At 52.3% G+C, this 26,073-nt stretch overlaps 1 protein-coding gene across 2 annotated transcripts in view; it reads left to right on the forward strand.

Annotated features, from left to right (window-relative positions):
- The window catches only part of VAV3 (vav guanine nucleotide exchange factor 3), a 159,226-nt gene extending 147,007 nt beyond the window's left edge, over positions 1-12,219 (forward strand). Inside the window, exons 26-28 of one of the 2 annotated variants that reach the window (XM_006092618.3) lie at positions 7,069-7,152; positions 9,361-9,512; positions 10,122-12,219. In XM_006092618.3, the coding sequence (XP_006092680.1) occupies positions 7,069-7,152; positions 9,361-9,512; positions 10,122-10,163 (278 nt within the window). In that variant the 3' untranslated portion in view covers positions 10,164-12,219. The remainder of the gene's footprint in view (positions 1-7,068; positions 7,153-9,360; positions 9,513-10,121) is intronic. The other variant, XM_006092619.3, reaches the window with a different exon arrangement.
- The last annotated feature ends 13,854 nt before the right edge of the window (positions 12,220-26,073 follow it).

Genomic DNA, 26,073 nt, shown 5'->3' on the forward strand with positions numbered 1-26,073 from the left:
TGCCCCAACCCAGATTCGAACTTGCAAACCTGGGTATGTGCCGTGACCAGGAATCGAACCTGTGACCCTTCAGTGTACGGGATGATGCTCCAACCAACCGAGCCACATGGGCCAGGGCAGCCAGCCTCTTTTTCTTTTACACGTGTCTGTGGTCATAGTGCCATTTGGGTAGCAGTATTTAAGCAAGGCGCATGCCCAGCTCTCTCATCTCCTGTGATCCTGTTTAAAGATGACTTCCGGATCATGTTTCCTCTGTCGCCAGTATTGCTGAAAGCATACAGCAGCCACTGTCTTTTGGATCGAGCACTGGTCATCAAAGATTAGCACGCAGACCGCAAGCAGGTTCTGGTTGGATGTGAGCTCAAGGCGGACACTTTTTCTCATCACCGCTTGATGTCATATGATCTTCCTGGAGGTAGACAGAGCTTGTAGAGCGACCATCGTGATGGAAAAAGTTGGGAGTAAAATGTGATTTCATTCTCTTAGTTTGTATACCATTTTTTAAAAAAAAAAACACATAAAACTGTGTTGGAGGCTGAATACAATTTTATTACTCCCAGAATGCTTAGCCTAAGCAAAACTGGGATTTCCAGAGGTGTTTCAAAAAAGAATTTACATCTGTGCAATAGAACTTCAACTCCCCCCACCCCCCAAAAGCAGAAACTGAGGGAGAAGTAGGTGTCGTCAGGGCTCTAACAGTGTCCGTAAAATCTTATACGCGTCCCATAAGCAAACGTTCAAGTGGCTTGTCACACGCACTGACAGGCTTGGTGTTTATTTGAATAACGTCATAGCTATTCTCTTCGCAAGGATTCCTGACAGATGACCAGTCAAGGTAGTCACAGCACACTCGAGATTGAAACTTCCAACACCGATTAGAAGTTATCTTTCTATCTTTTAGCCCAGTGTTACCAGGTATCTTAGATTCTCAGGCAGGTGGAGGAGTTTTATGTTTTTCTGTCCGGTGATCAGAGAGGAGGTCGCTCATGAAGTGTCCGGGAAGAAGCGAGTTAGTACTTCATTCAGTAGGAATGCACCGTAGTCTACACTCCAAGACCATCCGACCATTCCCATGTCACGGGATTATAACCTTCACGCAAATCTGTGATTCTGCCCCATGCTTTGTTTATTTATTTGTTTGTTTGTTTTGTTGTTAATCCTCAGCTGAGGATATTTTCCCACTGATTTTTAGAGAGAGTGGAAGGGAGGGGGAGAGACGGAGAGAAACATCGATGTGAGAGAGACACATTGATTGGTTGCTTCCCACACACACTCTGACCAGGGCCAGGAAACCTGCAACCGAGGTATGTGCCCTTGACTGGAATCAAACCCAAGACCCTTCAGTGCGAGGGCCGGTGCTCTGTCCACTGAGCCGCACCGGCTAGGCTGCCCCAGTGCTTTATTGACCTGATGCTGACTCTTTCTGCAGCACTGGCTGTACTGGGAACACTGTGCTGGCTCTGAGGGCTGCCCCCGGTGTTAGGTATGGAGCACTCAGCGTGGCCCGGCATGTGGTCACACTCAGGAGACGTGGGCCGCTGCTCTCTCTACCTCTTCAGCTTTTACTGCCACTCCTCCTCTCACACAGAAACACTTCCCTGTGTTTGTAAGAGTTGGGTAGAATCACTGACTTGAACTCAGCAATTTAATCTTTGCCTTTATGATTTTTTAGATAGACCTTGTTTATCCAAGCTCTGCGAAGGGCAACCCTGTGTGAAAGCCCTGCCTCTGTGTAGGTGCCTAGCCCTTCGGGGCTGGCCCGGCTGTGGTCAGGGGGATGCTCGGTATCCCATATGGAACGTGTGTGCAGGTTGTGTGCTCACCTCTGCTCAGTAGCATGTAACAGCAGCTTTCACCAAGAAGGGTTGCCGGGGACAGTGCGTCCCAAAGGCCACCAAGCAGCCAGCTGCAGCCGAGAGCCACCCCGTGTCGGGGAGGCTGGACGGAAGTTCCCACACTGAGACCTGCTGCTGGTTACTCTTTGGTTCGGCTGTGATAGGAGAGTCCCGGGCATGTGGCGGAGGCTGCTCGCTTCTGCACTGTCCGGGTTAGAATGCTCTTACCAACGAGATTGCCAACTCGTTTTCAAGTCAGTGAAGTATGATGCGGTTAGGACAGAAGGCCCTCATGCCAATGCAAAAAACACCACCATCAAAAACACCATGGAAACATCCATAGATCGGAATTACCCAGGAGGCCAGGGGCATCCAGCACTTCAGTTTGCAGCCCCTTGTCCACAGGCTCTGCGACTTTGTGTCACTGGAATGACCTGAGTGTTTCCGAGGGAGAAGGAGAGAGAAAGGAGGAGGCGAGACTAGAGGGGGGACTCGGGCAGACGAGGGAGCCGTCTGCTTCCCTGGAAACCGCAGTGACTCCATGGGAGACCCTCTGCCCTGTGCTGTGGGCCTGTGAGCAGTGGTCCCAGCAAGCCCGCCCGAGGCCGCGGCCCGTGCCCCCGAGGGCCGGTGTGTTTGGAGGGCACTGGGCTGCCTTTGCCTGACTTGCTGCTCCGTGAGCACTTCATGCTGTTCAGGTCGGACCTTCGGCAAGTGACTTAGCCCCCAGGGGCCTCGGCGCTCTCCTCCGAGGAGGGAGGGATGAGATTAGAGATGTTATTACGCGCTTTTAAAGATAGCGTCTTAGATTGCTTTCTTCGCGCACATGGGAGGAGGAGGTGAAGAGGAATGTTAATGGACCAATTACACCGGGGAAAGTTGCACCATGAGCTATTTCATAACCACCAGCAGCCCTCCGACATTTTGCAAAGTTCTTAATTAATTGGACCACAGAGTAGAGTTGGCTAATTTAAAAAAAATGTTGGTTATCGTTATTTAGATAATAGCAAAGGATCTTCTCACAAGAACGTATTAGTTGGAAAAGTTGGAAAAATAGAAACCACTTAATCAAGTGATCAGAGGTAACATCACTAATGGGACAGACAGGTGTGATGCACCCCTAGATGTGATTCCCCCAAAACAGCCCCGCCTCAGTGGTCTGTTTCCAAGAGGCTTCACCTGAGTCTAACCGCGAGGAAGCGCCAGACAAGGCCAAACGGAACAGGCCGGTTATTCTGCGCTTAGGAAGTCCACACTGAGGTACTTAGAACTCGGGGCCATTGTGTGTGCAGCGTATTCTAACATGGCTTAGAAAAACCACCAACATTGGTAAAAGAAGGTCTCAAGAAGCAAAGTCAGGACCAGGGGCCCCTGGGAGACACAGCAGCTGTTAAAGTGCTGCGGTCGCTGACGTGTGAGAAAGCGTGGGAAGAAGGTGGGCTCGCAAACGAAGTAGAGATTAGCCCGGTCCCCGTGATGTGGTGACAGATATTAGAGCCATCCTTCAAGCACTGCAAAGGCGGCCATGGTCGTTGCGACCAGACCAGTGACCTTGCAGGAAAAAGTGAAGGTCGGAGCCAGGGCTGGGCACGGCCGGAGCACAGGGGACAGCGACAGCAGCAGGGCGAGGTTGGAGCCGTAACGGGGGCCAGACCACTGAGGCCTGACGGGACTTGGCTCTAGAAGCAGTGGGAAGCCTTGGAGGGACTGAAGCAAAGGAGAGACATGGTCCCACTTAAGGTTTTCCAGGCGTCCTCTGGCTTCTCTGTTGAAACCAGGACCACGGGGAGAGGGACGAGGTAGAAAGATGGAGACCAGTTGCTCCTGAGCAATCCGTGACAGATGGTGCCACTGAGGGGCCATGCAGGTGCTATACTTGGAAGGTGACCCAGCAGGTCGTTCTCACACATCACGTGTGAGCTGGAACAGCAAGAGACCGTTTGAGAAGGACTAAGGTTTTTGGCCTGAGTGACTGGAAGGTTGGAGGTTTCTTTTAAAAAAATATATTTTTATTGATTTCAGAGAGGAAGGGAGAGGGAGAGAGAGATAGAAACATCCATGTTGAGAGAGAATCATGGATCGGCTGCCTCCTGCACGCCCCCCACTGGGGATCGAGCCTACAACCCGGGCCTGTGCCCTGACCGGGAATCAAACAGTGACCTCCTGGTTCACAGGTTGACACTCAACCACTGAGCCAGGCCGGCCGGGCAGGTTGGAGGTTTTGTAGGGAGGGACTCAGCTGGAGCCCAAAGGCTCCTCGGAGCTTTCTCGAAGCAGAATGAACAGTCGCCCATCTCTGTTTCCGTGTGCCTGTCTCTTTGCTGATTTGTAAGCTCCCGGGAAGTCAGACTTGTCTTACTTGTCGTATCTCCTGTAGCTCCTAACATAGCACTTTGCAAGTTTGTAGTTATCTAATAAACGTCTGCCGACTCTTTTCGGAGAGTAAGGATTTGGACTCCATACACTTGATGCCTCTAAGTCATCTGAAACCCCTGGAGATGTCAGGTGACCTAATTTCCATATTAATAGGGAAGGCCTCAGACCTGGTGTTTCTCGTGAGTGGCCTCCCGTGTTGAGCACTGCATACAAAGCACCTGTTCCCTTTTTCTAATAATTCCAGATCTACGTTGTTCTTGTTATATCTGAATTTCATGTGAAAGGAGATTTGACCACTTACGTCCCCATTCAATGAAATGAAACCAATCTGAATTATTCCTTTTTTTTTTTCAGTGACAATATGTAACATATACAGTAAGCCCTGAACCAGGGGTTTTCAGTTTGTTTCATGGGGGAGGTGGGAACAGATACTGAATGCTGCTGGGGTCTAAGACGCAGCCCACGCTCTGAAACCATGCCAGGTGAGGGGTCACGGTTCCGAAGAAACATTCATCCAGCATGTTCTCTGCTGCGGGCCATCTGTAGACAGTCCTGGTACCTCCTGGATGGCACCTCAAAGGGCCCACTTAGCATCCGGTTCTCCGGAAAAACCTCTTGGCTGCTGCAGGGCAGCCGACTCCCAGGGATCCCTGTGCCGATCATCGGTCCAATTGCCTGACATTTTTACGAACAGCTTTTTATTATGCAAATGAGTGGACACAAGTGGTTGCTACAACTTGGAGCTGAGCGTTAGGCAGTGTCTATCGCAGAGAGCAATGGGCAGGTGTGTAGGGCTGTGTTCACTTACACACGTCATGGAAGGGCAAGTGGCAGTTCAGAAACGCGGTGGGACTTGCTCACGGGGCTCGAGGAGCAGTGCTGATTGCACTTGGTCTCCACCGTGTGCACGTGTTAAGCGTCACTGAAAATTGAATAGATTTTCATTCGCTCATGAACATGAGCTGCCTGATCAAGGCAGAGCTTATTAATTAAGGCAGCAACTAATTAGCCTTGACAGCCCTAGCCAGTGGTGCTCAGTGGTTAGAGCGCCAGCCTGTGCACCAAAGGGTTGTAAGGTTCAATTCCCCCCAGTCAAGGGCAATGTACTTGGGTTGCAGGTCCAATCCCTGACCCAGTCAGGGCATGTGCGGGAGATGACGAATCGGTGTGTCTCTCTCACATCGATGTAGTTTTTTTCTCTCTCTCTCTCTCCCCCTCCTTCACTCCCTCCTTCCACTTCCACTCTCTCTAAAAAAAATAAATGGAAAAAAATATATCCTCTGGTAAGGATTAACAACGAAAACAACAAAATTAGCCTTAACAATAAAGGTATAGGCGTCAGGCTGTCATTCATTACGTTTCTGTTCTGTAAACACTGTGCTCTTCCTGTATCTGGAGTACGTCTGTGCTGGGTGGCTCCCTTTCTTGGTCAAGTCTCAGAACTGAATAGCATTCCGTAATGATTTGCCAATCAGTCGATTACGGCTATGCTGATAGATTCGATTCCCAGTGTATTTACTCAGCAGATGACTTCCGTTTCAGTTAGAGAGTCTCAGGACTTCGGATTTCGTTTGTTTAACTTGGAGATCATATTTGATTCTATTCTTAGAGAAATGTTGTCACTAGACAATGGGCCACTTACTTGGCAACGCTCCGTGAACGTTAGTGTGTACAAGGCACCAGGCGTGTGGGAAGTCAGCGGAGACACCGCCTGGATGTGGGGGCCTCGCCCAGCCAGGCCCTCCTGTCTGCGAACGGGAGTGAAACATGTTTGAGGAAGGAAGGGAGGCCCCCACCAGAACATGCAGTTTGCAAATGATGACAAAGATCTCCGCACTGACTTACGGTGGTCTAGGTGGGTCCAGTTATGAATAAGAGACTTGTTTTTCACAAGAAGGGTCCCACAATGACGGGATGCCCAGCAGGCAGAACGTGCGCACTATTAGGTGGTGATGTGCATGTCAGGCCGGAAAGACAAGGGCTGGGAGTTAAGAACCCCCTCCAGGCTCCTGTTTGAACTCCTCGGCTGGTTCTGACCCTCACACCATCGCGTGTTGGTAGAGCAGGTGGGGTCTGTGTGTGTGGGAATAGGTGGATCCGTTCCTAGTGTGGGTAGGAACCCACTGGGCCAAACCGGCCAGGGCTTAAGGTGATCATGTTGTAGATGAGGTTTAAGAAGATCCTAATTGTAGCCACTTGGCACGGATGCCAAGGCTGATGGCTCTGAAAAGCCTTTCTTTTGAGCATCCAGTTGCTTAACGTTTCTCTTCCGCCCTGCAACTTTGTGGGGAATATTTCCTTTCTCTCCCAGATGTGGTAAGATTCGGAGCGGTCTCTGTCTCATTTCTGGAGAAAGCTAGCATGCGCACGCGTGGTGGGGCGGTGGGGGGGGCGGGGTGGGTCCTAACACACCTGGACACGTGAGAGGATTTCTTGAGTTTGCGGAAGGCCATGCACTCCCACCCTGTGGGCTCTTCTTCAGAAGTTTTGGCGGGAAGGATGTTTTACACGGAGAATGTGCAGGCTCCCGTCTCCCGGAGGTGACAAGGCGGGGAGCCACCACATCCAGAGGAGACGGTGGAAGGGTTCCGGGTGGCAACACGGAGTGGGGTGCTGTGCTCACCCGTAACGGGACAGACAGCCCCGAGTTGCCAATCAGCACAGAAAAGGGTCTTTATTTAGAAACAATGATAAGACGCAAAGTGAGCGCGAGCGAAGGTTGAGGTCCCAGCTTTGATGCGAGAGTTTTCCTGTGATTATAGACAATGGGGAAGTTGTGTCAAGATGTTCTTTTTTTTCTTTTGCCAACACCTAAATGTTCTTTTTGCTTCTCTCTCCCCCTCTCTCTCTCCCTCAGCCCCCTCTCTGTTCTGTGGGTTTTCTCTTGTCCCTCCTCCAGACTTCAGCTTTGTCCCCCCTTCCTCCACTCCTTTCTGGTCAGGTACTGCTCCACTGCTTGTCCGTGTCGTTTCCATTTGCTTTTGTTTGCAAAGAAAACAGTTTGCCTTCTCTGTGTGGCTTCTCATGTAGATGCATCTCTTCCCAAACAGCCCAGGTCACATTCGCACCTGCACCTCCCTCCCCTCTGTCGCAGTGTCACTGCTTGCCATGGCATTCCCCTCCTCCAGTGTGTGCGTGTGTGTGTGCACGCTCCCATTCTGTATTTCAGCAAGACAGTTTCTGTTCAACCCGTTGGGAGAGGTGGGGGAGGGATGAGGGCCGAGCGTATAAAAAGGGCGTGGAATACCCTATAAAACCGTCAGTTTCTTTAAGGATCAGAAACTTTAGTTGAGAAAAGCCAGTGTTTAGAAAATAAATAGAACACAAACCCCAACTTGGTCTCCAAATGTCAGAGTGAAATTCAGCACAGATGGCCCGAGGATGACTGCCCATCGTTTTGTGTCTGGGTATTTTTGTCTCGGTTTCTGTCATTAGCCAGAGAATGCAATGGTTATTCATGGGGCGTCAAGGAGAGTACGTTATGGCTGGATAAAGGATGTTTCCTTACAGATTTAAAAACATTAACTTCTAAGTCCCAGCAGAACCATTTAGAACTAGGAGGGCCTTAGAAGTCAGTCACCTGGTACACACCTCTCGTTTCACAGTTGAGAAAAATGTAGCCTCCAGAACCTCAGAGATGCAGGCCAGGCCTCGCGGCTCAGTCGATAATTGGCTTTTTCCATCACAGGGGTATTTTTATGTGAGCCCATCTAAGGCGTGCCCCATAATTCAGTAAGAAAACTATTCAAGTGGGTTTTGTCTGAGCAGTAAAATAAAACGACCTGTTTTCACTCCCTTTATACTTCTGAAATCTGCAGCATTGCTATTTGTTTACCTTATGATTGACAGCTGGAGACTAAAAATATTTCTATCGTTGCAATGCCACGAATGCCAGGCCAGGGAGCCCTGTGGCCACGTGCGCAGGCTCTGCCGGGCGGCCCAGGTGGCCATCACGGCCGCCCGGGCTCTGGGCCCTGTTACAAACACAGGCACTTGGTGTTTCCTGTTTGTTTCTTTTTCTTCTACTTCAGTTCCTTCCATCCCAGGTGAGTGATTCTCAGAATCACTGAACATATAATTGAAAACACTTTATAACCCCAAAGAGCGACAGGTAGAGAAGTGGATATAAAAACATGTTCTGAAACACGAGATGTGAGCAAATGTGCAGCTTGAATGCGTTTTCCTTTCAAGATAGGTTTGGGCAGGGAGTCAGGGAGCTCCTGGTAACACAGCAGGTTAGCGTCAACCATTACAGCAATCTGAGTATAGGAGGTGAGCACGCTGACGTCATTTTGTAAAGAAATATGTTCTTATTGATTTTTAGAGAGAGAGGAAAGGAGAGGGAGCGAGAGAGGGATAGAAACGTCAATAATGAGAGAGACTCTGATTGGCTGCCTCCTGCACACCTCCTCCACCCCACCATGGGATCGAGGCTGCAACTGGGCATGTGCCCTGAACAGGAATCGAACCGTGAGCCCACCAACCTAGCTGACACCATTTTTAATTACATACGTCAGTGAAGGTTTTCTGTGAGGCAGGATTCATTGGAAAGAGAAGATAAATTGTGTTTGTGGAAACCTGATTTAAGCTTCTTCACCTAAGTGAAATTATATGTAAAACAGTAACGGAGTTTAGCCCCAAATAAGTTGAGCAACAACAACAAAGAGGCCGGCTGGGGGAGGAAGTGCCATTTAACTGGAAGCGATGGACTGGACCCCGCAGGAGACCTTCTGAGCAAAACCAAATTGGTTGTTTTGAGTCTTAGTCCTAAAAGGTTCCAGGTAAACGGAAAGCTTTCTGCCTTCGCGGTTCTGGTTAGAGGCGGAATGTGTGGCAGCGGTAGGAAGTGTGTGCTAGCTCTTTCAGGTCCTTTCTCCTCAGATAGGAACCTTTTCTAAACAAAAACGAGCCCCCGTTTTGTCGTTTTGAAGGATATGAGAACAGAACCGTGGCCTTTAGACTTTAGGCAGGGACCTTGACCCCTGATTGCCCTAAAGCCATCCTGCTGCTCGCCCCCGGGCTGCCTGCCATTGTCGCTGTCCGTCCGAAGTCACACCTCCGCATTGTGACAGCATCACTGACGCTCACCCACTCGGCCCCTCAGGGTCCTCACCCCGCAAACCAGCGACTCCCCGTCCTGTCTCCACAGTGCTGAGCCCCAAGGTGCTGGGCATCGCCGTGGCACGCTACGACTTCTGTGCGAGGGACATGCGCGAGCTGTCCCTGCTGAAGGGGGACGTGGTGAAGATTTACACCAAGATGAGTGGCAACGGCTGGTGGCGAGGAGAAGCGAACGGCAAGGTGAGCTCTCCCTCGCGTGCGCTCGTGCCCGTGAACGAAGGTCATGGCAGCTGCAGGCCCCCCTCGAGCTGCTGGGGAGCGGCCCTCCCCCGGCAGCCCTCCCCTCCCAGAACTCCGGCTCCGGGCCCTGCTGGTGTTTCTTACCCCCAAGAGGCCCGCAAGAAAAATGCGCTGAGGGAACGTGATGGAGGCATAAGCGCAGGTCACCTGCGCACGGGCGTGGCTCCTGGTTGGGATGAGGGTTGAGGAGTGTTAGTCCCTCGGCCTCGGAGCAGAAACTTGCTGTGCAGAACAGACGGTCTCTCCGGGCCGCTGATCTCAGTTTGGAGGAATGGGACCCAGTACCTCTGTCTTCTTAGCCAGCTCCGTTCTGTGGCAGAAAGAGGACTCATTCCCTACCAGAGCCTGGGTCCTCCTTCATTTGCATATTCATTTGTGTGCCAGCCAATGGGAACTCTGTCCCGCTCTAGGAGCCCCTAAGCCCGCCTTATCCGCCTGCACCGGGTATAAAACTCCAGCTTAACGGGGTGTCAGGGAAACAGCCTGCGGGCGTAGACCCCTGAGGGGCAGGCGTGAAGTCGTGGCTCACTGGTTGCTTCTCTCCTGTAGGTGGGCTGGTTTCCGTCCACGTACGTGGAGGTGGATGAGTAGGTGCCGGTCCAGCGTGGCTCCGCCCAGACCCTTCCGAGGCGGACAGACCGAAGCCTGCGCGGCTGTGAACGAACCCATGTGTTTCAAAAGCTGCATTTCCGGCTATTCCACGTCCCCCTCCTGAGTCTTAATCCTGGGGTCTAAGTGCCGGTGCTGACAGACAGCTGGGCACGGGACAGCGACCAGTGGGTCATTGTCGGGGCCAGGGCAAAGGCCGAGCTTGCTTTGTCCCCCAAAGAGCCCAGCAAACACATGGTTCGTCTTTCCACTTCCTCCATCCGGCCCGACCCAGGATGCCGCCATCAGGAAACGCTTCCCGCCGGTGTCTTCTCACCAGAATTCCTTCATGGTCCAAAGAAGCAGAGCTCAGTGTTGCCCTTCCCAGCACAGAGCCCGCGAGAGCTCCGCCGTCGGCAGCTGGAGGAGGGCCCAGTATGGCTCCTCGTCTTCAAGGGCCTCGTGGGGGCTCGTTGCGAACACTTTCCTTCCGTTTCTCATCGGTTGTCCTGGCCACAGTTGCGAGTCACTGTGCACAGAGGAGGAAAGTGCATAAATGGGAGCATCTCCCTGTGAGGCCCTCCCGCCCCGTGGCCTCCTCGGGTTGTTTTGGAGACGTGGTCTCTCGCTTGGTGAAGTCACCTTGGCTGGTAGGGGACAGGCGGCTGCAGGGAACCTGAGTGAGGACGCCTTGTTTACAGAAGCAGATTAAGGGCTATCATGTCTATGAGGTCATTGGACAGGAGCGACATCTATTAACACGGGCCTTTTTTCTCCCCCGTTCCCAACCCCCTCCCCCCCCCCCCAAAAGAAAAAGACCGAGGAAGGAGGGAGTTGCCGATCTCCTTCTTCCCGGAGTATTTGCAGCAGCACAAGCACAAACCAGTTTGCTGAGGGTTTGGGAAGGAACGCACAGCGGGGTCCTGCCTGCATTTCTGGGCCCGGAGGGTCACGAGGCATTTCCGGGCTTCCTCGGCGTGGCCCCCGGCTTCCCACCGAGGGTCTCCCCACCCACCAGCAGCCCCTGTCGGGAAGATGAGTTTCTGCAGTGGATTGATTTGACCAAACCTTCGCTTTTTATGTGACATGTTCTCTCTGTGATACACAGAGGCCCGGCCAAGGCAGTCAGGTGAAGACACTACGCGGCCCTTTCCCGATGAAATGGTTTCTCTGTAGCACAAAGTCCCGTCCAGATAAGATCCAGGGGGTGTTTTGGGTTTGAAGAGAGCCCAGCATGGGAAGCATTAACTTAAGGAGCCAAACTGGAAGCGCCCGGTCGGAGGCTCTGTATCATGTCTGACGCCAGGGAGGTGCCACCTGCTTGCTCCCCGACCCTCTTGAATTCCAGAACCTAATGTTCCATGCCCGCCTCCCCCTGTAGAGGCCCCCGGGGCTAGGCCTTCTCAGATAGGATAGAGTCGGGACCTTTACCTCAGAATTATGTAAACTGTGATTGTGTTTTAGAGAAATTACTATTTGCTAAAACCAGTTAAAGTTGATTGTGTGTGTGTGTGTGTGTGTGTGTGTGAATGACCATGGAAGGGAATTTTATAGACGTCTGTGCAGTAGAGTTGTGCCCTCACGGTGTGTCCCCGTCTTACCTGCAGCTGAGAGTCGGAGAAGGTTTGTCTGTCACTGTCTGTGGTCACGGAAGCAGCAGCGTCACGAGCAGAAACACCCCTGGGCGGGGTAGGAGCGGGTGTTGCTGTTGCAGCCGCTAGACTCCCTTCCTCGCCAGTGGTGTGTGGTCTTCCTATTGCATTTCATGGGCCTGGGAGCGGCTCCTAGCAGAGGGGGTCGGAGCCCCTTCTCACGATGCTGCCCAGGCGTCTTTGTCTGCGTTTAGCGCTCTGTATGGACACGGTCAATGCCACGGGTTTGTGTAGATTTCTAATACCAAAGACAGAAGTCAGTGTGCGTCCACATACTTTGTCTTGCCCGTATGCAGCCTTGTGTACTATGGTGGGTTAGAGTGCTATTGCATTTTGTAGTATTTTGTAAATATGTCAATACAATAAATAGTTACTACATGCAATAAATTGATGTCTCGAGAGCTGAAGAGTCTTTCCATTGAATGATTCCCTAATTCGACTTACAGCAGCCCCCACCTTATCCATGGGGGATATATTCCAAGTCCCCCAGGCCCCTATTTCATTTTTCCTATATGTACATTCCCATGATAAAGTTTAATTTGTGAATTAGGCACGATAAGAGATGGACACTGATAACTAAGAGTGAAATGGGACAATTAAAAGGGTACACTGAGAGAGAAGTTACGTGGCCGCAGCCTCGCTGTGCAAACTACGGGCGACTTGAACACAAGCACCGTGAGACGTGACGGTTGATCCGGTCGCCTGACGGCCACTGAGAGACTGACCCTCAGGTAGCAGCGTTCACAGTGTGAGACGCTGGGCAAAGGATGAGCCGTAGCCCGGCCCGGATGGAGCAGAGCAGCGGGATTTCCTCATGCCACATGGAGTGCGTGCACTTTAAAACTTAGGAATTGAAGACTTCCGGGATTTTCCATTTATTTTCATACCTTGGGTGACTGTGGGTAACTGCTGCCATGGAAAGTGGGGGGACCGCGGAATACCAACCTCAGCGTAAACATGGGAACGAAGCCCTGATGTTGATCGGGTAGCTCCCGGGTTGTGGCCGTCACGTGGCGCTCTCCCTGTGTTTGTCCAAATTCCCTCTTTATAAAGGTGCCAGTGGTAGTGGATTAGGGTCCCATCCTTCCGCAGTATGATTTCATCTTAATTAGGTGCATTTGCCACAACCCTCTTTCCAAAGAAGGTCACATTTTGAGGTACTGGGGATAAGGATTTCAACTTATGAATGTTGGGGGACACAAAACCTAGAACAGCTCTCTCCCTTGCACGCTCAGATTATTAGCTTCCTAAAGATACAAAAGCTTCAGCAGTGTGGCTCAGTGGTTGAGCGTCGTACCAGGAGGTCACTGGTTATGGTTCGATTCTCAGGGCACGTGCCCAAGTTGCGGGCTCGATCCCCAGTAGAGGCTGTGCAGGAGGCAGCCAAGCGATGCTTCTCTCTCATCGATGTTTCTATCTCTCCTCCCTCCCTCTCCCTTCCATTTTCTGAAATCAATAAAAATATATTTAAACAAACAAAAGACCACAAAGACCAGCAGGGATGGGGTGCAGCGTGGGGAGAGACGTGTCCGCAGGAGAGGCGGAGCCACACGTGTCCACAGAACGTGTCCGGGTCTGTCCAGCTCAGCCTCGGGTTCGGTAAGGGACAGACTTCGGTGGAAGTGAAAGGAGTTGCCAACAGAAACAGCGCTTCTCCCGCTGCATTTCACAGCCTCTCGGGCTGTCGGCCCCACGTGAATCCCCCCTGGTTTTCTCACCGTCTGTGTCGGGATCACACCTTCTCACCAGGAGAGCGAAGCGCTTAACCACCTTCCTGGGATGAGCTCATTAGGAACAAGCAACCTGCTTCGATGAATTAATGAAACGCTCCCGGGTCCTGTGCAGAGTATGGCGAAGGGAGGAACAGTGGAGAGGGGCCATGCCCTCAGCATGTATCACACTCAACGGTGAGGCGTTCTTGCCTGGGTGGTTTCCACTCGTGAAGTGAGATGCAGTGAATCTGCGTCAGTGCGGAAGAAGTTGTCTTCTTCACCTTTATTCAGTCTGTCTGGTCTACGCATGCTGCTCAGTTCCTTTTGCGTTTTCCTGCTGGACATAATCCTACTTTTAAGTCTTGCCTCAAAGATGACACTGAGTAGATATCAGTGTGTGTGGGGTGGGGGGGGAGAGGGGGATACATGAAGGCAAATGGAGGGTAAACCCTAAATTAGCAACCCTGGTGCCAAGTTCAAAGCCATTGAACAGAAAGACCCAAGCAAAAAGCTGATGTACTCTCTGGGGACTTCTCAGCACAGCCCCAAATACAATTAAAATTGTGCAAGAAGCCAAACTTAAACTTGTAATCACATAGCAAGCTATTTTTAAAACAATTAGCAGTTTCAAAGTTCTTACGATGTTAAAAGTACATACATTTTTTTCCAAGACAGTTTTGCAGCACAGCTAATGGGCAAGTGGAAAAAGCCCAGAAATGGGAATAAGTCAAAGTAGATGCCAGTGTTGGCCACTTCCACTAACGAGCCAGGAGACTCTGGGGGGCCCTGCAGGCTCCCCGAGGCTCAGTTCCTCGGAGGTAGGATGAAGGCATCAAAGCCGATCCCTTCTGGGCCTACTTCCGTTTGTCACATTCTCCCAGTCTGCATCAGACATTTATTTGCTAAGGATTTAGCAAATCAAGTTTGTACACAGACCGATAGAGAACTGAGGCTCCAACAAAATTGGGGTGCCTCCGTCTTTGTTAACATCTCCACTCCCTCTACCTCACTCCAAAGTCAGCCTCCTCGCACCTGGGCAGGAGCCCCACCGGCATCCCTACTCCCATTTCTGCTCCCGGCCACAATTTGATTGTCATTCTCCAGAACTCTGCAACAGCTTCTGTTTATTCAATGCGTGTATGGAGGGCTGACCCACGTGCACGGGCGCTGGAGACACGTGGTGGGCAAAGCAGACAGTTTTCTGCTCTGATAGAGCCTCCTTTGTACAGGGAGACAGACGGACAATGAATGCATGTGGCGGAATGCACACAGGACGCGGTAGATGCAATGGAGAAAGTGGAAGCAGAGGAAGGAGACAGTGAGAGGACGGTGCTAATTTAGACACGGCCGCCGTGGAGGGCCTCTCTGGGGAATATTTGCACGGAGACGAGAAGGGCGGGAAGGAGTCATGTGACTCTCCGGTGCTGACCTGCCGGTGCGGGAAGGGTTTGTGCAGAATCCTGGGGCGGTGAGCTTGGCTTGGTTCCTCTGAGCATCGGCATGTGGGTCTGTGTTTGCAGAGCAGAGTGAACAAGCAGCGGCAGGCGACGAGGGAGAGAGCTAATTTTGGGATCAGATCATGTCGGTCCTTGCAGGTAATGGCAAGGACTTTAGGTTTTATTTTTGGAAAAAAACCACTGGAGAGTTTTGAGCAGGGAAGTGACATCACCAAACTGGCGTTTTCAAAGACTCATTTTGGCTCGTTGGTGGCGTGTCACTGACGGGAGAGGAGACAGGAGCCGAGAAGCCGTGAGAGCGTGGTGCACACGCAGGCGAGGAGTGAGGGTGGCCCACACTGGGGCGGCATCACGGGGTGAAAAGCACTGGGATTCGGGTATATTCTGAAGCCGGTTGGCCTTGCTAACGGCTTGAGTATGGAATGAGGGGGAAGAGAGAACCACGAAGGCTGATGCCAACATCTGGCGTAAACGGGAGACGCTGAGGCGTCATCTGCGGGAGGGGCGGAGGGGGGTTGCCGAGACTTGGATGGCGGCTCCTCTGTGATGTGTGACACCCTCGCTGGGAGGCCAGGAAGTCAGGGCGTGGCCACCTTCTTGGGTGAAATGGAAGAGGAGGGGCCCTGAGCACCCCCAGCGGTGGCCCCGGGCAGGCTGGGCCCTCGGCATGTCCGCAGGCTGCTTCGTGGTTCCTTTCTGTTTGTTTGTGTGTTAATCCTCACCTGAGGGTATTTTCCCATTGATTTTTAGAGAGAGTGGAGGGGGAGGGAGAGACAGAGACATTGCTGTGAGAGACACATGGATTGGTTGCTCCTGCACGTGCCCGACCAGAACCAGGGAACCTGCAACCGAGGTACATGCCCTTGACCAGAATCAAACCCGGGACCCTTCAGTCTGCGGGCCGACCCTCTACTCACTGAGCCACACCAGCCAGGGCTGCTTCATGGTTCTTGCTTTCTCTGTGTTTTTGTGGGGGTTTTTGTTTGGGGTTTTTCCCCCTGTAATTTTACATTCCTTTTGAGCTTTAGCTTTCTGGACCAGCCCAGCCCGGCTCAGCTGTGTGCAAGATGGCCAGCGACAGAAGATTCTGTTCCCATTTGTGTCGGGGGCCTGGGGGGGGGGGCGGGGCAGGTGGCAGAGGAGTTTCCTGGGAGCAGGTCCCTTGGGTCCCTGGGCGAATGACTCCGCCCTGCCTGGAGCTTCATGCTCCAGGGAGAAAAGCTTGATGCTTCAACCAGGGAGGCGGTGGCAGCCACGGGGCCTAAGCCTGAGGTCTGGCCGGATGGCCCCTGAGCCACACTCAACTGCAGCCCCAAAAGCCGCCTCTGTGCGCGTCACGGGGGACTGGCGTGTGACCAGGTGGGAAGACGTCTGCCAGGTGTCATTATGAATTTGCACAGGAATGACGGTCCTCTCCTGTAGTCAGAGAAAGGCAGCTCCGCCTGCTCTCCGTGAGATTATTTTCTTTCCGCCCTTGAATGTGCGGGGTGGGTTTTCCCCAAGTAGAGGTGCCCTGGAGTAGTCACGCCCTGCAAATGTGCTCACTCCCAGGTCGGCCAGGAGCGATGGGTTGTGTGGAGCAGCCTTTGTTGTGACTGTTGTTTCCTGCACCTCTGACAAGGTGGCTCTGCCCAAGTCCCGCCCCTGACCAGGGAGCAGGGGGGAAAATGAACCTTCAATCACTTGTTCCCCATCCCATGCCATTCCCTCCCCTCCCCTCCCCTCTCCTCCCCTCCCCCTGCTCTGCCTTCCCCTCTCTTGCCCTCTCCCACCTCCCCCTTCCCTCGCACACAAAACCTCCGCCCAGCTGATGATGACTGACAGGAACACGAAACCATCTGCTTTATCTATCCTCTCCAAACAGGCCAGAGGGGCAGGGAAGTGGAGAAAACAGGTGGGATTGGTCTTCCCTTCAGCGGTCGACCTGCTGCTGCACTAACAACTCCTCCGCTTGGGGGAAGAAGATGACTGTTCACATATTCCTCTGGTGCCCTAGCTGGTGTGGCTCAGTGGATAGAGCAACAGCCTGTGGACTGAAGGGTCCCAGGTTCGATTCCGGTCAAGGGCACATGCCCAGGTTGTGGGCTCAATCCCCAGTAGGGGGCGTGTAGGGGGCAGCTGATCAATGATTCTTGCTCATCATTGATGTTTCTATCTCTCTCGCCCTCTCCCTTCCTCTCTGAAAAAAAAAATCCCTCTGGCAAGGTAGTCCGCCTTGAGCGTGACCCATCTTCCCTGCCCTTTGCTGTCAGAACCACGAGGTGGAGGGCCCGGGCTGGCTTTGGGCTGCGGGGCCCCTGAGTGTGTAAATGGCGTCTCAGGTGGAAACCGGTGGCTTCTGGCGGCGGGGAAGGGCAGGGCCAGTGCCTGGCTGCTCCTCAGGACCGTGGCTTCTTCAGGGAGAGGCGCCAAGACTTGGATCAGGATCAGTTCTCCGACCTGAGAATCCGGAATAGTCTGCCCTCCTCAGTCTGACCAGTGGGGCACCTGCAGGGCAGCTGCCGGGCCCAGGGCACGAGCCAGACCACAAGGACGCCTACGGAGCAGGACAGAGGGGTCCGCACGCAGAGAGGGCCGAGGCTTCTGGAACACGCCGCCAGGGCCCAGGACGAGGGGGGATGAAATTGTGCAAGACGCCGGAGGGTCCGCGCTGGGGAGGATCGCCGTCAGAGGGAGGTGCAAGCGGGGACTGATGAGGGAGGGCTGAGTTATCCCCCTCAGGTTAGTGCCGATGCCAAACCAGGGCCCATTTGGCTCCAGGAACAGCTGGGCTGGCGCCAAGGGCCTGGCTCCTGACGGGCCTGGGCTGGGCCAGAGCCCAGGGAGGGAGCCGCACACACGGCCGAGGCTGGGAGGGTCGGGCAAGTGGGGGCAGGAGTGAGGCTGGAGGCTCCTGGCCAGGCAGACAGGCAGGGCGGGGAGGGGCAGTGTGTGTGCATGTGTGTGTTGGGAGTGTGTGTGTGCATGTGTGTGTGTTGGGAGTGTGTGTGTGTGTGTGTGTTAGGAGTGTGTGTGTTGGGAGTGTGTGTGCATGTGTGTGAGTTGGGAGTGTGTGCATTGGGAGTGTGTGTGCGCATGTGTGTGCATTGGGAGTGTGTGTGTACATGTGTGTTTTGGGAGTGTGTGTGTGTATGTGTTAGGAGTGTGTGTTGGGAATTTGTATGTGTGTTGGGAGTGTGTATGTGTGTGTGCAGGTGTGTGCATGCATGTGTATGCGTGCATGCATGTGTGTGTGTGTGTGTGTGTGTGTGTGTTGGGGACCAGGTTCAGGCAGAGTGATGCTGAAGAGCCAGGAGGTGAGAATGAACGGATGTGTTTGGAGGCCCTGCGGCCCACCCATCAGGGCGCGTCCCTGCGTCTGTGCGATGCCAAGCTCCTCAGAGACAGTCATTCATCAGGATGAGCGGCGGCCTCCCCGGTTTCCTGGGGACTTGGCGAGAAGACGGGCCAGCGCTGTCCGGAGCTGCTCCTCTCGGTGGCGTGACTACCCGTTCCGTCCGCGTGATGACGACGACACGGTCGTCTGTCTGGTAATTACACAGCACTCTCATTTTACGGCCTCTCCTAATGTCCCCAATAACCCCGAGGAATAAATGTTATTTCTCCTCTTTATAGATGGAGAACCCGAGGTTGAGAAAGGTTAACGATGCATTAAAGGCTGCCCCGCTGCTCGGCGAGGCGGTGGGTTACCAGGCCGGCCGTTCTGCTTCACGTCTCATCCTGTTCCCACCTTCCAGTGGTTTTCGGGGTCTTCCCTCCCTGGCCCGGGACTGGGAGACATCTCAGGGGCCTGGGTGCTAACCCAGTGTAGCTCAGTCCCCTCCCCGAGGCAATCAAGGTCCCATTTTCTTTTCTGTTTTACGTGTACAGGGTCCCCCACGCAATGTGGTTTTGAACAAAATGTTTCTAGGGCTCAAGCACAGAGACCACCAGGCACACCTCTCTCCCCTGGGTGTGGAAATGGAACCTTCATCCGTCCCCCGTGCAGTACTCGGAGGATTCTCGGCTCTTCGTTCCAGCAGTGCCAGCTGGACACCCTCTCTCCCAGGGGTGCTGGCCACGGGCACTCCTCCAGGTCCAGAGAGCCACGCTCTGAGTCGGTGGGTCTTTCACAGGAGACGTGTCTAGTTGACACCAAGCCAGATGATGTGCAGCCGGGACCGAGGCCCCATCCATGCCTGCCCGTGTTCCCGCTCGCCTCGAAACAGACAAAGAAAAGGCTGGCTTCCGTTTGAATGAGATGAAATAATTGCATGTCACACATCCGCTAAGCAGGCTTGTATTTGCTCTCGCTGTAATGACCACATCAGCATTCAGAGAAGCCGCCCGGCGCCCGGTGCAGATGTTGGTCTCTGAGACTGTCATGTTCTTGGTGGCCACAAGGTGTCAGGCAAACCTGGCCGTGGGAGGCAGGTCCGGGAAGGTGCCTTGGCTCCGAAAATGCCATTGATGAGTTCATTAGCCGAGTCAAACCCTTCCAGCACGCTTGCTAGAGGGCGGTTGGGGGAGGCTGTGAGAGGTGCCATGTTGTTGCCCTGCTGATGGAGGTGCCGGACACCAGGGGCTGGAAATCAGATTAAGATGAGCAAATATTGATTGTCCATGCTGGCATGATTAAGTCCTGAATAATTAAAGGCCGCCGAGTTTCCCAGCTCTTGCTCCAGCGCGCGTTACCATCAGCAACGGGCGCTACACTGACGGTCCCCGGAGTGGCCGGGACTGAGAGCAGAAACAGGATCGGTCAGGGAGGCTGTCTCCTCGGAACGGTTGAGGACCCGAGGAGATCAGAAACGGGTCTTAGCCACTATCCTGTAATTGTGACACGTGTCCTAGATCGAAATACATGACACAAACAAAGCCGTGGGTCTGAACGTGCGCATGCAGCTAATGTAGATTTGCTTACTCGGCGATTGATTTGAGGGATCGGTAGTAATTAGCAGCGAATCTGACACCCCACCCTCACTGTTCTCTTAGTCTCCTGAGGCTTTCTCGGGATGGGATGGAAGGAAGCATCTTCAGGTGGTTTTGTCCTTGTGTGGACATCATAGGACATACCTACCCAAACCTACAAGGTATAGCCTACTGCTCCCAGGCCTTACCACTGATGACAAACCTATGACACGCGTGTCAGAAGTGACACGCAAACTCATTTTTTTGGTTGATTTTTCTTTGTTAAATGGCATTTAAATATATAAAATAAATATCAAAAATATAAATCTTTGTTTTACTATGGTTGCAAATATCAAAAAATTTCTATATGTGACACGGCACCAGAGTTAAGTTAGGGTTTTTCAAAATGCTGACACGCCGAGCTCAAAAGGTTCGCCATCACTGCCTTAGACGGTATGTAGCAGCCTTAGGCAGATGTCCCAATAAAACTTTATTTGCAAGAACAGGCAATGAGCTGGATTTGGTCCATGGGTCACAGTTGGCTTACACTCCTCCCTGCTTATGTCTTTGTCCATGAAATCTTTCTCCAAAGAGGATTCAGTACTATTGATTTTTTTTCCTACTAAATCTCGATGATGTTCAAGGTTACCCTCCCCGAGTCAGCAGCCAGACAGGTCTCATTGGAATTTGGGGAGTTTCTAAAGCTACGAGTCACAGAGAACCTCCTGGTTTACTGCCGGGGTGCTCGTCACTCAGCCAGTTGGAATTCCACTCTCTGCGTCCTCAGAAGCCAATCTTATTTCTCTCCAGATTCCGGAGCAGCAACTCAGTCTGTCTCTATTCTCAAACCCATTTTACAGAAGAGGGATCCAAGTTAAGTGGTGCCGGCCAATGGGAGAGCAGAGATGGGGGCCACTTTCCTGGGTTTGTTCCAACTCTGTGGGTACACGGTGTCGGCAGGGGAGTAGTAAACGGGTTTAGCTTCATGTCACGACAGCAGGGACATGTGGGAGAAAATGATCAGGATTCGGGGGCGACACAAACCAAGCAACACTGAACTCTAAACCCAAGGCGGCTGCCCGGCACCCTCTGTATCCGCAGCAAACATGACCTTGCGGAGCAGGGAGAGGCGGCGACTTGGTCCCCGCGTGGAAGCAGGTATCCGCGTCCGTGTGGGGTCGAATCTCCACACTCCATTAAGCACAGGGTCGTGAGCAGCGTCTGCTTCTCACCTGAGCGACGAGGGGGATGAGGCCAGAAATAGCCCTCAGACATCTGTGAGTGGCACCTGGCTCTGCGGGCTTGGCAGGCAGATTCAGGAAAGGTGACTCCGAGGTCCCTCGTGGTCACGGCAGCTGCCTGATGCCGTGGAGGCCCTCCTGCGGCCGATGGCTCACCTACCACATCTTTCTGCCCCCGAGCCCCACCCCTGTGGGGTCAACCACACCCTCTTTGTAAGTCTTGCTCTAATCATGGCGCATCCATTTATGCCTCGTCCTTGGTCTCTCTTTATTTTTTTCAAATATATTTCTTTATTGATTTCAGAGGGGAAGGGCGAGGGAGAGAGAGATAGAAACATCAATGATGAGAGAGAATCATTAATCGGTTGCCTCCTGCATGCCCTCTACTGGGAATTGAGCCCACAACCCGGGCATGTGCCCTTGGCCGGAATTGAACCTGGGACCCTTCAGTCCTCAGGCTGATGCTCTATCCACTGAGCCAAGCCGGCTAGGGCTCGTCTTTGGTCTCTTTTGATACAATAATTAATTTGAATCTTTCCACGAGCACAGGGCCTGGCTCTTGACAGTCTATAAGTATTTGAAAAGGGAAAGAAAGCTTCTCAATACAACTTTTTTGCCCCCATCTGTGTTCTTTGTATACTCTCTCCGGGCAACCGCCGCCTCTTCGTTTCCTCTGCCCGCTTGGTCTGTGCCGTTTGTCCCTGGTGGGACGCACGTCTCCGCACTGAGCGTGCCGTGTGCCAGGCAGTGCACACGTCCGCTCACTTCAGCCCTTTCAACCTTCTCAGCCCCGCTCTGCACCCACCGCAGGCCAGTGCTGGAGCTAGACGGCGTGGCTGTGGACGCTGAATTCTTCACGACGTAGCTGCACAGACTCTCCATGCCTCACCTTCCTAGACCCTGAGGTCCGCAGGGAAATGATAGCATCCAGCTCATCGGCCTCAGAAACTTGAAATGAGACGATACATGGGAGGTGCCTGGCACGGAGTCAGAGCTCCGTAGGTTTTTAGCTCTTCCTGTTACGCGTGAGAGACGATCGATGTTCGCAAACGAGGGTCTGTTTGCCTTTCAGAGGTTTAATGCTGAAGAATTATTTATGCAGCATCCACTCCTGTCAATGGAGCCGGGAACGCCTGCCACAGACGTGTTCCAGGGGAGCCACCACTAGATGGACCGGGAAATTGGGGGGTGGGGGACAAAGAGACTGCAAGGAAGACAGAGAGAGGAAGAACAGCAGGCTCCCTGTGAACAAGGAGAGAGAAAGGTGCTGTTCTTGCCATTCTCACCGCCAAGCATGGGTGTAACCGGCTAAGGGTGGGGCTGGATCCTCTCTGGTGGTGGATCATGTGACCTTCCAGATGTACCGGCAGGTTACAGACGTCTTGGGTCACGCAGCTGATCGGTAGTAATTTATTGTGAGCCCAGCAAAGCGCCCTCCTGAAAGCACATGCCCCTCCCCCCAAAAAGGGTCACCCCGCTTTGTTGGAACGCCAGCGGAGGCAGACTGGGACGTGATCTCCAGGCACCTCAGCAAGGGAGGGGCTCCCGCCAGCAGCGACCCCAACGTGTAGTTCATGGGCACGAGGCGGACTATGGAGAGGAGATGCTGACAAGGGTAAGGCATTTCCCCACACGGAGGCCGCCTGACACCTACCGTTCAAATGGCAGTGAAAACCGTGACTGATGGGAGGAAATGGAATCCTCCTCTCCATCCTCTCCCCAGCAGGACCCGGGCCGCGGGGCACGGCCAGCGACACCGGAAGGAAGTGACGGAGACCACCCAGTGCAGAGAGAGCCCGGCCTCTGCGCATCCCCTCCCATCCCCTGTTGTCCCAGTTAAAGAATTCACAGCCCACAGCTCCTCCCGCACAGGCAGGAGGCGGCCCAGGGCAATGGGAGCACACCAGGCACTTTTGGTGGGGAATGAGAGGAAATCACACTACACACACACACGCACACACATGCACACACGCGGACACATACACATACACACGTACACATGCGCGGGCACACATGCACACACGCCGAATGGATACATAAATGAAAAATATGTGCATTAACTGTGGTTGTTTCTCAGTAGGGGGATCGTGGGAGACTTTAACTTTCTACCTTTTAGTTCATCGGTATTTTCTCTTTTTTCCCCTCCCGGGATATATATATTGATTTCAGAGAGGAAGGGAGAGGGAGAGAGAGATAGAAACATCAATGATGAGAGAGAATCACTGATTGCCTGCCTCCTGCACATCCCCTACTAAGGATCGAGTCTGAAACCCAGGCATGTGCCCTGACCAGGAATCGAACCATGACCTTCTGGTTCATAGGCCAGTGCTCAACCACTGAGCCACACCAGCGGGGCTCCAGTGGTATTTTTAACCTCTGTCGTTGTGTAATCAAAAAGAGTAACTTTTTTTCAGAAAGAAATACGGGGTAAACTGCTGACTTATTACTAACTTCTGATGCACGTCCGAGTGACCCACGCCATCGTAATGAAACCCTGGAAGACCTCAGTGAGCTTGCAGGATGCGCTGTGTGTTCCCAGGCTAAGTGTATTGGCTTTAAGGTAAGCTACGAGATTCTAAGACACCGTGATTTATAGACTAATTAATTGCGCACAACAAAAATACTTATAGGAACTGGCTCTACCCCCAACCTGAAAAACCTCCCAACAACAGGGAAATGGGTTTTGCACGTTAGGAAATTAAATTCAATATATATTTATGAGGCCATTCAAAACGCGGAGTCCTTTCCGACAAGTCCCGAGTAAGCAGAAATGTCCATGTATCAAAACCTAATTGTGCCAGAGTCCACGGCTTGGGGAATAAATTAAGTCTTAAGCTACCGAAGACATCGGACATTAATTTTCAGGCTTATTATAGCTCTGATGAGATGGGCATTAATAAATCCAGTGGGGAGGAAAAGAAGGCAAAAGTGACAAGGAAGGCATACCTATTGGTTTTCCTCGGCCAGGTGTTGATTGTTGATAATTCATTTAAAGCGACAGAGGAATTTCCACATCGAGGCTTCATTGCCCCAGCGGCTGGTTAATAGGGCCCGAACAGGCTGCCGAGTATTTCATAGACTTTGAGGGGTTCGTGTCTTGTTTCTGAGGCGGGGAGGGAATGGAAAGGATTTCCTGGGATGTAGTAAAACAGTTACCGTCCATCCCACAAACCTTTCCTGAGCACTTTACATGATAAAGCGGTGGTGCAGGCCGCGGGTGGAATTTGATGGGCATTCAGAGGAGGGAGCCAGTATTTGGGCTGGAAGAGCATTGTCTGTAGAACTGGCCTTTGAAATTTTGGTCGGACTGAAAAATACCAACGCGTGGTTAGGGAATGACGTCAGGGAGGCTGGGACTTCCAGGGCACGGAGGCAGTGCGGACAGACACAGGGTGGGCAACGTGGGGCAGGTCCTGGAGATCGTAAGTCACTTGATTGTGTGGCAAAGCAGGTTCATGAGGGACGTAATGGTCGTAACACTGGAGAGGTCACAGGGGCCGGATGGTGGACGAACCAAAGAGTCTGCTCGTTATGTGGTAGCGCCATGACGGAACTGATTTTTATTGAGCACCTACTAGAAGGTGGTCCTGTGAATGAGATATAAGATTTCAGTTTTGGGGATAACGTCACAATGCAAAAGTAAACTTCAGTACAAAATGAAAAACACGTGGTGATAAGATAAATGCAGGATCTATGCAGATACATCACCGGGGCAGCTACTATAGTCGGGGGTGGAGGGAGCGGTCAGAAAAGGGTTATTGGACAGATGACCTGAACTCTGAGTCCTGAGAATTTAAACAAGAAAATAGGAGAGAAAGTCACCCTGTGTTTGGGAAAACCGGAATTACATCAGGAAGGCTGGGACTTGGATTGAACTCATCAAGTAGTCCCTTCATGTTGAGTTTTCCATCCGACATACTTTTGCTAAGAACGTCGGTGACGGGCTGGCACGTGTTTTTCCCGTGTTTGACATTAAGTACCAGACTCTCTCTCAGAGCCTGTGATAGATCTTAGTTCAGGATCAACGAAGAGATGTCCATTATGCCTGTATCTTGAACAGTGTCACTCCGCATGGAAAATAGGCCAGTTTTCTCGCTAACAGAGTTAAGAGTTATCATTCTCTCGTCGATAACGCCATCCATGGATGGCCCGAGACCTGCAGCCGAATGTCTCCTTTTCCTGTGTAAGTTTACAGCTCCTTCAGGACGGAGCAATCATTTTTTCGGGGTAAATAAGAAATTCAGCAACAGCATGAAAGTGTTTAAGTTGGCCCCTTAATATATAACTATCTGCCACCTACCGACTCTAGTTCCATTAATTATTTATTCTAAAACTCAAGTGTTCTGCATGATCTGTATTCATGTGCTACTATTCATAAGATTTCGCTTCAGCACAATGTCTTGGGGGGGAAAGAATGAAGATTGTACCTCTTTTATTTCATAGAGTTTAAATAGACTCGCACTTGAACAACTGAACATTTCCATTGGCCTGGCTCATTCCTTGTACGTAAGGCCCATTGGTAGGCTGGCATGCAAGAACTTGACCCTCCAATGCAAAATTAATCACTCAGCCCTAGCCGGTTTGGCTCAGTGGACAGAGTGTTGGACTGTGGACTGAAGGGTCCCCGGTCTGATTCCGGTCAAGGGCACATACCTAGGTTGCAGGCTAGATCCCTGGCCCTGGTCAGAGTGCATGCGGGAGGCAACCAATCCATGTGTCTCTCTCACGTTGATGTTTTTCTCCCTCTGCCTCTCCCCCTCCTTCCCATTCTCTCTCAAAATCAATGGGAAAAATATCCTGGGGTGAGGATGAACAAAAAAACAACAACAGAAAACCCCAAAATGAATCACTGTACTTTTAGGCCAAACTCGCGAAGAAGTGGTCAGCGACGTTGGAAGGGCAGAGGGGGAGACCGGGAAGAGCCGGGGCCCAGCAGGAAAAGGCAAGAGGAGAGGAAGCCA

Source organism: Myotis lucifugus, unplaced genomic scaffold (genome assembly GCF_000147115.1).
Source record: "Myotis lucifugus unplaced genomic scaffold, Myoluc2.0 scaffold_101, whole genome shotgun sequence".
NCBI classification, from domain to species: Eukaryota; Metazoa; Chordata; class Mammalia; order Chiroptera; family Vespertilionidae; genus Myotis; species Myotis lucifugus.